The 15307-nt window shown below is 34.0% G+C and overlaps 1 protein-coding gene across 3 annotated transcripts in view; it reads right to left on the bottom strand.

The window, feature by feature from the left end:
- Positions 1-11014, bottom strand: part of LOC106662337 (tyrosine-protein kinase Drl) — a 144168-nt gene extending 133154 nt beyond the window's left edge. For all 3 annotated transcript variants that reach the window (XM_014386368.2, XM_024224982.1, XM_014386369.2), the window contains exon 1: positions 10771-11014. In XM_014386368.2, the coding sequence (XP_014241854.1) occupies positions 10771-10885 (115 nt within the window). In that variant the 5' untranslated portion in view covers positions 10886-11014. The remainder of the gene's footprint in view (positions 1-10770) is intronic.
- Positions 11015-15307: the final 4293 nt, after the last annotated feature.

Below are 15307 nucleotides of genomic sequence, written 5' to 3'. Positions count from 1 at the left end.
GCAAGGGCTGACGATGTCTCTGGGTGCTTAATACTATTTACATTATTTTATTATTATTTCTTTATGTCTTGAAATTATTTCCAATTATATTTTTCGTATTTGGGGTTGCTTGGGTTCGCATATGTAAACAGATTTCACAGTAAAAAAGAAAAGATTTATTCTAACCAGACAAAAATATGTAATCTAGTTAAGATTTTCTTGTTTTTTCCCCCCTGTAATAATCAATGATGATTGAATCTCTATCCCAAACAACTTAACCATACTAAAACTCATAAAATTTGTATAAATTGTCTACATTATATAATAATAACAAATACAACGTAAAAGGTCAAAAATAGTTGTATTTGTGAAATAATTCTTGAATTAGGAACAAACGGGCACGCAACACTTTTCAACAACTATTCGCCTAATTGCCGAGAACATTGCAGGTTAAGCCTCGATTAAACATTCCGAGGAGTTTTATGAGCGAGGGCAACGGCAAAACCGTCTTATCAGGGCTTGAGTCAATTTTAACTCGGTTAACATGTAATCAACAACTCGTCGCCGTACAGTTTTACAAAGAAACAAAAAATTCACCCTTCTTCTTGTATAAAAAAATCCAACAAACAAGGAATTCTTCATAATATGGATTATACATAGTCGAGAAGAGAGAGAAGAGTCGAGTCACAATGGGGACACCCTAGACAAGTTTATGGCGCTCGGGAACATAAATAGAACAAAAACACTAAATAATACTGTACTATACTGCATTATATTATACGACTTCTTTATTACTGGAAACCCTTCACCCAGTCCAGAAAAAAATCAATATAGTTCCTTTGGGATTAGGGGCGTTGAAAAATCACAGGAGTTTTCAAACTTTATTTATTTCAACGGGAAAAAACTTAAATCCCGAGAGATAATTCGTCTCAATCTGGAAACATTGTAAAGGCACGGCTTGAGTACATAAATTATTGCCGGAAATCTTGAATATTTCAGCAGGAATGCCTTCAATGCCCATACATTATCGTTGCACCAGGAGAAAATAAAAGTTCATGTTTTATATGTAACATAAATGTTCATAAGGGCAAAAACTTCCCTTCCCTTTTTTTATTCATATGCTATTATAGTACAATAATTTTACTGCCTTTTTATTTTGAGATTTATCTTTAAAAACGCAATATCGCATTATATGAGCATCTAACTTATTCATACCATTTTTTAAAAACTGAATTGGGGAATCAAACAAAAAATATGGATGTTTTCACCATATAAAGTTGCTATGCTAGGTTAGATTTATGGTCATTTTATTATATTGTGTATAAATTGTGTTTAAAAAATGTGACCAAATTTCATACATTCATTCCGCCTCACAGAAAACTTAAAGAAATCTGACAATTTAAAGTTCTATAAGAAAAACATTTAAGCACAAAAAAAACTTAATATTCCTATTTCAGCACGCTTGGAATTTTCAACAGCGAGATAAGGCGGACCTTAAAGCTAACTATACCGTTTCCAAATCAGCTTAGACTAAACCACGTACAATTTATGCTGTCACTGACCTCGCTCGAAGAGGTTTAAGCCCCGAAGCGGTAAATTGTATCGTGAAGAAGTTTTAAATACATGGTAACTTTTCCAGAAGGTTTTTTTAGGTAACTCACGATGGATCAAACAACATTGGTCAAACATCTTTTTAAAAAGTTGCTACTCGCAGTTATTTGTTTTCAACGATCCGGATTTCAAGCTTATAGCTCATCATCAGGTTAAAATCCAGTTCGTTGAAAACAACTGTGAGTGGGAACTATCTTTTTAAAAAGATTGAACAACACACTCAAATTTTATGTTTGGTAAGCAGTTCCAAAAACCAGCCACGTGGCCGAAATTTTATCATATTCACTGTATAATTAATCAATTTTAAAAAAAAATTGAATAATGTTGTTATAGAAAACCATACTAAGTAAATTGGTACTTAACGAAAGAACATTAAACAGGAATAATTAAATTTGAGTATGGTCGCTGAGAAAATATAAAAAACAAACATTATTAAAAACAATCGATGTAATTGACTGTAAGCGTTATTTATTTTGATTTTTCAAGTAGAAGGAATCGCATATTTCTCATGTAGAGGGGGAACAGAGGATTTATAATTATTTTAAAAATTAAATGATCCAGATCATATTAAGAACATAATGCATAAATACATTACTACAGGTAAAGAAAAAACATTAAACACTAACAACTTCTTGGCTTAAATGGAGACATAACTACAAATTCAACTACAAAAAATTAGGAATGGAAGAGAGAGGCGAGAGAAAGGGAGAGGAGAGAGAGGAGAAAGGGTGAGAGAGAGAGGGCGAGGGAGGGGAGAGGGTAAAGAGAGGGAGAGAGAGGAGAAAGGGTGAGAGAGAGAGGGCGAGGGAGGGGAGAGGGTAAAGAGAGGGAGAGGGGCATAGGGAGAGGGAGATGAATGAGAGAGGAGAGAGGGAAAGAGAGAGAGAGAGATGAGAGAGAAAGAAAGAGGAGAGAGCGAGGGAGAGGAGAGGAGAGGAGAGGGAGATGAGAGAGAGAGAAAGAGGAGACAGCGAGGGAGAGGGAGAGAAGAGAGGGAGAGGGAGAGAAGAGAGCTAGAGGGAGAGGAGAGGAGAGGAGAGGGAGATGAGAGAGAGAGAAAGAGGAAAGAGCGAGGGAGAGGGAGAGAAGAGAGGGAGAGGGAGAGAAGAGAGGGAGAGGGGAGAGGGAGAGAAGAGAGATAGAGGGAGAGGAGAGAGAGAAAGAGAGAGAGCGTGAGAGAGAGAGTTTGTTATTCAAGTTAACAAATAAAATATGTAAAAAATTATATATAATCAAATCCAAATTTCAGTTTCTCGCTTTAGCTTCCGGCTAATTTCCAGCCTTCATAAGGAACATGGGTTATGGCGATTTGCTGAAACAGTGACTAGTCAAGCATTTAGTCTAATTTTTTATCTATTAAGGCAGGACAAATGCGACAGTCTATTAATTTTGTACTTCTCCATTAGTATCATAGCTTAACTAATTGAGTGAACTTCAAAAATTAGCTCAGTTTGACTACTAATTTTCTTTTTGTGAAGTAAATATGTTCGTTTCAGGTCGTTTATTTTGAATTTCCGAGTATCTGTACAATCATGGATGTTGAATATTGCCATTTGTAGTCGGTCTGTTGGTGTATCGATACCTTCTTCCACACAGAGAGCAGCTATGTCAGCGTAAAGCAAGTACAGTACGGGTCCTAGGAAGCTTCCTTGTGGTACCCAGCCTTGAATTCGAATTAGATTTTTCCTCGTCTAACTTTTCGTTCTTCGTCTTACCTAAGATAATAGGCCAAAAGTCCAACAAATTGTCTTAGAAATGTTTTTAGCTTGTGTGTTAAATGTGTGAAATTCTGTTAGGAAAAGGTTGAAGTATATTCATTTAAATGTTCCTGATAAAGCTGAAAAATAGGCCGAAAACTCAAACAAGAATTTTTTTTAATTACTACATCCACACAAAGATTATCAAAAACAGTCAATGTTATAATAAAATCTTTTAAACCATAGGTTTTATTCATTTTATTATTAGAAGAGTTAAATAGTCCAAAAACGTCTATTTAGACCGCTCAGTTTCTTCCGGGCTTGGGTAGTTTCAGCATTTTTCAGTAAATCTTCAGCAAATGCTTATAAATTATTCAGATAAAATGAATTAAGCAAATGATGCTAACAAAACAAAAGACAAACTTATTTTCTTGTTTGTCGACTCCGTCTCTGTCACACTTTTGTATAATTCGACTTTTTCTCTTCTTAGAACTTAGAACTAAGCCAATAAAACTTCAGTAAAGTCACTGAACTTGTCCGAAGAGATTTAAATCATACTTCCGCCTTCAAAGGATTGCAACATATCCTTTTACGTAAGGATTGATATTTATTAGAAGAGCCTAGTCGCATACAATTAAGCATATAGTCTACAACAATTGGATTTGTCGAGTCCGTTGTGTGGGCAAACGACAGCTGTTGGGTTATCAACAAAAATATCAACCTCTGTAAGCAAGGACTCGGGCCGAGGGAAGACAAAGGACCCGTGATAGAAATCCCGCAGGTGATTCATTTGCCATTCAAATTAAGCCCGGGCTTAGGTGATAAAGGCTTGTACTTAGTAACAATGGGCAGTACATAACGAGACTAGATTGATTTAAGCAGTTCGAGCCGAGAGGGGAGTCTGTTGAAACTTCGGGCTACGCCCACAAAAAGGGCTCTGGGTCTGTCACAGGTAGGAAACCTATAACTGTAAGGTCCTAAATAGCTAAAAACCTTGTCAAAGTTTGATGTATGGGTGTCGTCTTTAAAAATTTATACCACTGGACAACTTGTTTTTAAAAGATGTCAAAGCCGAGAAAGGTTGAAAAGTAAACAGATGGCACTTTTAGAAAACGGTATGTGAAACGGGCAAAAAAGAACATAAATTTTCATAAAAATATATCCAATAAACAATTACGTGTAAATGAAACTTAAAAAACCGTACGCGCCCAAAATGTTTTTCATTATGCAAATCTTATGTAAAGTAAATTTTTTTTATCTCAGGTCGTGCTAATCTTATAATATGATGTTAAAACTCTTACGATTTGAAATAAAAACAATGGCAAATGTAAAACTCAAGCCACACGAATTGTGGCTGAATTTATGAAAATTAAAAATCTCGGGATAATTCTTATCTGGTGTGATAAAACGTGTGCAAACCTTGTAAAGTAATTATTCTTTTTATGTAAGGTCTTGGTTGAGATAAAAAGTCAGTGTCAGGAGCGGGATTCGAACCCACGACCTTCGGCTAAGTACGCCGCTGCGCTAACCACTAGAGCTATCGTGAGTTCGATCCTCTCGGACACCAACTCTCCATCTCAACCTACAACCGTTCGAATTTTCCCTCTTTTTGCCATTTTCAATCTTCAATCTTTTTTTATCTCAACCAAGAGCTTACATAAAAACAATAATTAATTGAAATAAGTAACTTGGTCAATTGACCACTAAAACTTAAACGGACTAAAGTAAGTTAAATGCTAAAATTGTGTTGACACAAAATTGACAAATAATTTTTCCGCAGATAAGGGAAGTTAACTTTTCAAAAATGTCAAAATAAACACATACACCAAAATCTGAAATGGAAGCTATGTAGTTTTAATGTTGAACCATCTTAATTTGGAATCAGTAGAAATATTGAAAGAAACGGCTCATGGTCCGCCAAGTTTCGCCCAATTTAGTCAATTCTTAAGCATAAATTTAATTACAGAAATACCGAGATATCTCCTTCCAGTATTTTGACCTCAATGGTGAAAAATATAACAAGTCCACAAGCTTTATTAACAAAACGCAGAATAGTAATTTCATGCACGTTCTTTTAAAATTCCGACCCAAGATGTTCTCGACTACAAACAAACAGGGCGATAAGACAAAACAATGAACATTTAGGTATAACCCTTATCGCCCCTCCAATTATCCTTTATGCAAATTCTCCAAAGTGAGTTCATCCAGGTTAATCCAGTAGAGAACGGCGTATCAACTGGCTCGAACGTTGTTACGAGACGTGATCTCCGCTGTTAGAAAACAAAGGATAAAAACGCAATGAAATTAAAATATTGTGCAAAGGAGTTTTCGTTTTTCACACAGAAAACTCCTAATACTAAGGATCTAACGATTTTTCCGCAATGCCTAATTTCATATTCTAATTTTGCCAATATCTAAATTTTAATGATATATGAAGTCGATATGCGTCGGAAAGAGTAAAAAGCGAAAACAGGCGGCCCAAGGTAGGTTTGAGAGATGATCGAGGGTGGAAAAATCGTGCACCGCCGTTTAAGTTCGATGATCTACATCCTGGACAACCTATTTCAAAGTGTACGCTTTATATGATAACTTTAAAAAAAAGTTGTACGATATTTTTTAACAATGGGAAGAAATTGAAGAAAAAATGTAAAACCTAATTGATTAATTATGTAAAAATCGACGAAAATCATTCTCATAAAATCATCACGACCAAAACAGCACAAAATTACTTTATATATTATATACATGTTAAAACATTCATATATATTTTGTAAAACTGGAAAAGGTTTATCTTACTATGATATATAGATTGATATATGTCTATGATATTCACTCATGATCGATTTCTTCCCAACTATTTCTAAAATAAACAACGTTGAAGCCTTATTTAAAGCATTATTTATTAAAAATGATGTACAAAGTCTTAAGAAATATAGTTAGTGGAGAATTAAATAAGAAAGAAAAAATTTAAAAAGGTCCGACTTATTTTTCTCTCATGATCAAAATCCATAATTACTTCAAACGTTCAGTTTCAAATTAAATCACGAACAAGGACGTAAATCAAACGTAAAAAAGATCTGGCTTCTAATTCACTCATGATCAAAATCTCCAAACTAATTCTAAAATAAACAACTTCAAAGCTTTATTTAAAACAATATTTATAATAAATGATAAACAAAATCTTAAGAACTATAGCTCGTGGGTAATTAAATAATAAAGAAAAAAATTTAAAAAAAACCTACTTATTTTTCGCGTATGATCAAAACCCACAATTATTTCAAACGTTCAGTTTCAAATTAAATCACGAACAAGGACGTAAATCATACGTAAAAAAGATCTGGCTTCTAATTCACTCATGATCAAATCTCCAAACTAATTATAAAATAAACGAATACAAAGCCATATTTAAAACAATATTTATGAGAAATGATATATAAAATCTCAAGAAATGTAGCTAGTGGAGAATTAAATAATAAAGAAAAAAATAAAAAGATCCGACTTATTTTTCGCTCATGATCAAAACCCACAATTATTCCAAACGTGGCCCAGTTTCAAATTCGTATTTAAAACCTTGTTGATCATAAATGAAATATAGATACTAAATAGGTAAAGTAAACATAAAAAAACAATAACATGAACATAAATGTAATATAAACATAAAGGTAAACATAAATCACGAACAAAGACGTAAATCAAACGTAAAAAAGATCTGGCTTATAATTCACTCATGATCAAAACCTCCAACCTAATTCTAAAATAAACGAATACAAAGCCATATTTAAAACAATATTTATGATAAATGATATATAAAATCTCAAGAAATATAGCTAGTAGAGAATTAAATAATATAGAAAAAAATTAAAAAGACCTGACTTATTTTTCGTTCATGAACCAAACCCACAATTATTTCAAACGTGGCCCAATTTCAAATTCAAATTTAAAACCTTGTTGATCAGAAATGAGATATAGATACTAAATAGGTAAAGTAAACATGAAAAACAATAACATAAACATAAATATAACATAAACATAAAGGTAAACATAGATCACGAACAAAGATGTAAATCAAACGTAAAAAAGATCTGGCTTCTAATTCACTCATGATCAAAATCTCCAAACTAATTCTAAAATAAACAACTTCAAAGCTTTATTTAAAACAATATTTATAATAAATGATAAACAAAATCTTAAGAACTATAGCTCGTGGGTAATTAAATAATAAAGAAAAAAATTTAAAAAGAAACCGACTTATTTTTCGCGTATGATCAAAACCCACAATTATATCAAACGTAGCCCAGTTTCAAATGCTTATTTAAACCCTTGTAAAATGAAATAAAGATACTAAATAGTAAAGCTACTACAAGTACAAAAATCACGACCAAAGACGTAAATCATACGTAAAAGTAAAAAAGATCTGGCTTATAATTCACTCATGATCAAAATCCGCCAACTATTTCAAAGGCCTTCATCCTTCCAAGCCTTATTTATAACAATAATGAAAATAAATGAAATGTCTTAAGAAATAAAGTTAGTGGAGAATCAAAATCAAAAAAGAAAAAAAAGCAATCAAACGTAAAAATTTTTTTCTTTCGTTAATAATCGAAACCCATAAATATTTCGAAAGTAGCCCAATTTCAATCCGTATTTATATAAGTTGTTGATGATAAATTGATTACGAAATACAGAGTCTATATAAGTAAAACTAGTATAGAAACAAATCACTCACACAAAAAAAAAGAGATACCTAAGTCAAACGTAAAACGAATCTGATTCGCTCATGATCGGCTACTACTTCAAAGGTTCTTGGAATTCAAGCTTTATTTATAACAATATTGATAATGAATGATATAGAAAACAAAAAATCTAACGAAGTAATCTAAATAAATAAAGCCGGTCGAGAATCGCATAACACACCAATAAAATGATCCGTCTTAAAATTCGTTTACGATCAAAACCCAAAATTATTTCAAAGGTCAAATCCGTATGTACATCAATATTAATAATGTATGATATACAAAAACACAAAATTTTAAATAATGTACATAGTAGAGAACCAAAAAAGAAAAATACACAAATCAAACGTAAAAAGGCAACTTAGTTTTCTCTTACGATTAAACAATAATTTCTAAATTGGCTTTTTCAAATCCGTATTTATAAATTGATAAATAATTGAATATAAATGAAAAGCAAATACAGAAAATAATTTGTAAAGCTGGTTTACAAAGAAATCGCAAAAAAGACATCAACCAAACCTAAAAATAATCTGATTCTATTTTCGCTTTTGATCAAAACCCATAATTAATTCAAAAGTGGGCCAAATTCAAACCCGTATTTAATACCTTGTTGATCATAAATCCAGCTATCGTTCAAAAACAATCACAAAAAACAAAGAAGAGATTTGTTTGGTTTATAATTCACTCATGACCAAAACCCTGTACTATTCGTCTTTAAATCCGTATGATAAACGGTATTGATCATAGATGGTAGATAAAATACAGACTAAATAAAGCTAAATTAGAAGAATTTATATAAAAAAATCAAGTAACAGAAAAACAACCACGAATGTATTGGGTTGTCCGGAAAATAATGCAGGATTTTGGTATTAAACAAAAAAAAAGAAACTAGTTACTTTAAAGCAATGTTCTTTAATCAAAATAATTTCCCATACTCTCAATACATTTCTCCCAACGTGTTGGTAACTTATTAATTCCGTCTGAGTAGAATTCAGAATTTTTAGAATTGATAAAGTCAATAAATGCATTTTCCAGTTCCGTTTGATTTTTGAATATTATGTGTTGTAAGTAGTGGTCCAGGTGTCTAAAAAAATGGTAGTCAGTAGGCGAGAGGTCCGGAGAGTAGGGTGGGTGAGGCAAAGTTTCATAGCCAAGCTCCAATAATTTTTGTGACGTTACACGTGACACATGTGGTCGAGCGTTGTCATGCAACAAAATGGGCCCTTTCCGATTGACCAAAGAGGGCTTCATTACTGCCAATTTCTGATGCATGGTATTAATTTGGTTACAGTATGATTCAGCATTGATGGTTTCGCCAGGATTTAAGAAGCTGTAGTGTATTAAACCAAATGAAGCCCACCATACCGTAACCATTACCTTTTTTTGATGAGTTGGGGGCTTTGGAAAATGTATTGGAGCTTCTCCTTTGTCGAGCCACTGTCCAGAACGTCTAGTGTTATCGTAGAGAATCCACTTTTCGTCACATGTAACAATTCTGGCCAGAAATGGGTCATTTTTGTTTCGACAAAGAAGTGATGCACAAACATCAAAGCGCTGATTTTTTGGCGATCGTTTAATGAGTGTGGAACCCAATTTTCGAGTTTTTTCACTTTTCCAATCGCCTTGAGGTGGTCAGCGACGGTCGTTTTACTGACTTTGAGTTGCTCTGCAAGTTCTCGAACAGTTGTTTTGGGGTTTTCTTCCACCACTGATCGCAGAACATCATCATTAAGAGAGGAAGGCCTTCCACGACCTTATTCATCTTCAAGGCTGAAATCTCCCTCCCGAAATTTTTTAAACCACCTTTGCACAGTGCACTCATTAACACAACCCTCGCCCCAGACTTGGTTAATGTTTCTAGCCGTTTGGGCTCCGCTTCGGCCGAGTTTAAACTCGTAAAAGAAAATCGTACGAAATTCTCGCTTTGACATTATAAGGATGACTGAATTATTTCCAAGTAGCGGAATGCTACAGAGGTAAACAAACAATATCATTTGGAAGAGGATTAATAAGTGTTGACATTCATACAAATGAGTAATCCTGTAAACGTAAACAGAATATTTTATATAGATTTTTTTTAATGAAAACTTAAAATCCTGCATTATTTTCCGGACAACCCAATAAAAAAAGATCTTATTTGTAATTTGTTCATGATCAAAGACCCGCCTTTATGAAGTAACTTATAGTAAGATAGATCATGAATGAAATACGAAAATAAAGAAAGTACTCGAGTAAAACGAGTTCACAATCAAATAACACACAAGGCACAGAACAAACGTAAAAAAGGATCTGATTTACGATACCAAGCCGGCTATTTCAAAGGCGACGGCCTTCAAAGCCGTATAAACTCGATCATCAATATTAGACGAAATCCAAAAATCAAATTATTCAATTTGTAAACAATCAAATTACAAAAAGATAAATCAAACGCCCAACCGGATCTGATTTATAATAAACTCGTGATAAACACCCGCCAAAAAAGATTTTCAAGTGCACCGGATTTCAATGCCAAGGATGCCGTTTTAAAATCGCTTTTGGTAATTTTTTAAGAAAATGTTTAATAGTTTTTTTAATGTATAAATTGATTGTTCTATTCTATGTTAAATTACGGCAAAAGCTTTGGGACATTCTTTAGCGCACAATATATAAACTGATGTTTAGGTTGTTTAATTATTAGAGAACTGTTTTTCTTCTTTAAAAACTACTAATTTGCCCTGAATATAATTAAAAAGTGATAGATTTGTACTCACCTAGTAATCTCTTGACTTCTTGCAGGTTGAGGTATAGGTCCAGATGCGCCGAGCAGAGGTTGGTGATGACGAGGAGAGCCGTGCCGGCCAAGAGACACCTTCCGAAAGCGTGCATCTCGCAAATAAAATTCCTCCCCGGCCGTAATCCTTTTCAGAAGAACAACTCGCGGAAAGAAAAAACAAAAGAAAACCGGCGAGAGCGAACGGACCCGAGCTCACGACGGACAAGGCATTACTGAAGACGCGTGCGGGGGAGAAAGGCGAACGTTGCCCCCAACCCCGCCGAGCCGGACTCGGCCGTACAAGAACGGAAACGTCCGAATGTCTGTTTTTACTATCTGCTTCTTTGACTTTCCACGCTTCTGATCATTTCTCACGGCTTGTTAATACTTGTAATTCTATAAGCATTTATAAATAACAGGATACAATCGTGAGATTTTATCAATTTCTCTTCTTCAGGTCTCTAGCTTTAAGACTTCAATCGGAAGTGTTCTTCAGCTGTCCATTCACCTAAAAAGGTCTTGAAGAAGAAAGCAAATCTAGTTTTTACTGCCAAATTTCGACCTATTTTAAGGTCATCATCAGGGCACAAAACATTAAATATGTCTATAACGGACGTTCGGCTATTCATGTTACAAACTTTGCCAGTAGTTTCTATATCCAAAAAGTTCAAATTAACTATGGTACAAATCTCAACAATTTCGGAGTTTGTTCATTTTTTCTGATTTTTTAAGATTTCATGACCTTGCTTCAAATAAACAATGATAACTCCAAAACTAAAAGGTTTTGGACAAATCCATTGATACCATTGAAAACTACGTTTAATTTCCAATAAGATCTGATCAATACTAAACTTGTAAATCTTCGTGAAATAAGTGTTTTAGTAGCTAGAATTTCGAAAAAAAAAAACATTTTAAACTAATTATTCTTTTTATGTAAGTTCTTGTTTGACATCAAAAAGTCAATGTCACGAGGATGAGATAATATGAACTAGTTAAGAAGAATTTGAGTTTCAGCAGTAGACCCCGGTGCCAGATTCCAGGGGAGATGTTGCAATGACATCTAGCACACTAGGAATTTGATGGAATTTGGTAATTATGGAAGCAAAATTGGTGGCCAGGAATAATGTTGTTTGAGGGTAGTATTTCTTCCAGCCGGGTGAAATTAATACGAAAATATTAAACATGCTAAAATAAACCGAAAATTTAAATTGTGCGAGTTCTTTTTTTATGAATGCGTGGTGATGATGTACATACAGTATGGTGTTTTACGACCAGGGTCTGCCCATGCTCGCTGCTTTTGTCTATGCCACGCGTTTGGCCATCTTCAGTGGTGGTTTTGAAGTAATTATTCAGAAATCGTGAGATGCGGTCTTGTGTGATGTAGTTTCAGAAAAACATTTTCTTTATCGTGCCAACGTTTCGATCTTTATTGAGATCATCTTCAGGGCTCAAAGTGTTTTTCTTCTGTGTAATTGTGCCATTTTTGCCCCTCTCGACACGACACGCAACAATGGCACAATTACACAGAAGAAAAAAACTTTTTGCCCTGAAGATGATCTCAATAAAGATCGAAACGTTGGCACGATAAAGAAAATGTTTTTCTGAAACCTACATCACACCAGACCGCATCTCACGATTTCTGAATAATTATCGATTAACGGTCACTAATCACCACACGTTTTGAAGTAAGAATTTGAAGTCAACATCTTTTCCTTTCACATTTACGTATTCAAATGACACACGAAACACGTCCAATGCCGCTTGGACAAGTCGATCAGGATATTCAAAGACGACCGAATTACTCGTTCACTGCCTGGCAGACGCCAAGAAGAAATACTATGTGAATTTTCTACTCACTTTGCCAATTTTCATATTAAACTTTCCCATTTACGATTCCAAAGGTAATTTAAGAGCGGTATGAACTACAGAAAAATTTCACTTTCTATGTTGGGTACATTAACTGTAGAGTTGTTGGTTTGAAAATATGAAACGTCAGGATGATGTCGTGATTAATGATTCATACATCAAGGGAAATAATGAGCAATTAACTACCGAACAATTAATCACAATCCATCTAGAGGCGTCTAATATCATTCCACTATTTGATATCCAGCGAGAATAGGCGAAATCCTGTTTCATATTTGTGAACGGCACAAATTGCTTACCTACCGATTTATTAGCAAGTATATTTAAGACCGAAAAATGTAGTGGTTAACCCATTTACGTTTTAGTGGTCAATTGACCAAGTTACTTCTTTCAATTAATTATTCTTTCCATGTAAGGTCTTAGTTGAGAAAAAAAAGTCAGTGTCACAAGCGGGATTCGAACCCACGACGACCTTCGGCTAAATACGCCGCTACTCTACCACTTGAGCTATCGTGGGTTCGAATCCTGCTCGTGACACTGACTTTTTTATCTCAACGAAGACCTTACATAAAAAGAATAATAATTTGATAAGGAGTAACTTGGTCAATTGATCACTAAAACATAAATGGATTTTTTTTTCAAAGTTGAAGAACTTGCTACGGTTATTCTAAACTACTATTTACAAACCTAGAGACCAGCAAATTTCAGAAAACGTACTACATTTTTAGGCGTGCAATTGCTTTTTTAATTACTTTTGTCAAAGATGAAGAAATTGATGAAGGAAAAGAAAAAAACCATGGTTGAGGGATTGGTGAAGTAGAAAGATTAATAATATTTTTAAAAAATCTTAAGGAAATTTTAAATGAATTTATGAAACGTTTTTAATTTTGATTCAAAATGCTCTCCATCCTCCACATTGTATTTTCGACGAGCTGCCGTCGCAATAAACCCGCAAAACCCGTACATAAGATGTACATCAGCTGTACAACAGTATTAGACAAAGTAGTGTTAACAAGATATCACATAGTTAACTAAAAACGTTTTGAATCTTAAAAATGCTTTATTGCGGAGAATAATAATACAATAATTCTTTAATCAAAGTTGCAGTCGTTTTGGTAAATAAGTAAAAATTTGCACTATTTCGGTTTCGAACCCAGATAAAGTTCAATAAATTCATTCAAAATTTCCTCAAGTTTTTTTTAAGTTTTCCATGTTACCAATCCGTCAACCACGGTGTTTTTCCTTTCAGCCATCAATTTCTTCATCTCTGAAATAAGTAATTAGAAAAGGAATTACACCACTAAAAAGAATATTAAATGGAGAATGTTTTCTGAAATTTGCTGGTCTCTAGGTTTGGAAATAGTAGTTAAGAATCACCATAGTAATTTTTTTAAATCAAAGTTCTCGCTACTAAAACGCTTATTTCATGAAGAATTACAAGTTTAGTATTGATCAGCTCAAGTTAAACGTAGAACGTAGGAATTTAACGTAGTTTTCAATGGTATCAACGGATTTATTCAAAACCTTTTAGTTTTGGAGTTAGTATTGTTTATTTGAAGCAAGGTCGTGAAATCTTAAATAATACAATAATCATCAGATTATATCAGAAATGTGGAATAACTCCGAAACTACTGAGATTCGGATCATAGATGTAGGATCACTAGGACTTTTTGGTTCCATTTTTGATGTAGAATCTGTGGGAAAAGTTTCTAACACGAGTAGCCGAACACCCTTTATATTGACATATTTAAGTTTTTACAGACGATCTCAAATTTCCTTGAGAACCGACTCAGTCTCAACATTGTCCAGGTCTGTAACCAATTTACCAGTAGTTACCTATTTTGTTACTATCCACTGTGATATAGGCTGGTCAGTGTTTCCGTGCCTTGCGGTGGGCTTGAGTTGCCAAAATGGCAATGTTTTCAGAAGATGAACTTCTGATTATTGCACTGATTTTGGTTATAGTCACATCGCGCAATGTTCTCAAAGAAGATTTTACATGCATGGACTTGTCACATTCCTTGGCTAGCGAGCTGGTGCAATGTGCAATTGAGCCAAGTTCAGAAGTGCCCTGAAAAGAGCACATCCATACATTGATGAAGAAGAGAAGAAGCGAGAAAGCGGAAGTGGGTCCGTTAAGCATGTAACAAAAGAGGGATAGAAGGGGAATTTGCTACACTTTACAAAGAATTAGCGGACGATAAAGTAAAATTTTCCTTGCTCTGTAACTTAAGACTTAAACTTCTTAATACACTAAGAAATACGATATAAGCACGCATAAGTAATTACGTTACTTCTCAGTTGGATTCGAGGAGTGGAAGTCGAAGACAAAATTTACCTTTACAGGGTGGGAACGCAATGACAGATGCATTTATGAGAAATATTCACTGATTATTTATTATTTCAGTTCTGATGTTGGATCTCTTCAGTCGTTATCACATACCCAACAACCCTATAACAACTTCCAATCGTAGTTCATAATTCATTATACCATGTTGCAATTTACACTCTAAACAATACTGAAATATACACGTACTTTACTCACAGTCTTTTTTCATTTTTGTTCCTATTTTCCTCCGGAGTGTATTCTTGAAACCTGAATCTATGTATTTTGAATTTGCCTGATCAAACAACACAGAATTACACCGCACGAACTCAACGAGTTTATC

This window comes from Cimex lectularius, unplaced genomic scaffold (assembly GCF_000648675.2).
Source record: "Cimex lectularius strain Harlan isolate CLEC.00 unplaced genomic scaffold, Clec_2.1 scaffold19, whole genome shotgun sequence".
Lineage (NCBI taxonomy): Eukaryota > Metazoa > Arthropoda > Insecta > Hemiptera > Cimicidae > Cimex > Cimex lectularius.
Note: the sequence above shows the minus strand (reverse complement) of the source record. Positions and strands in the feature narration are given on the sequence as shown.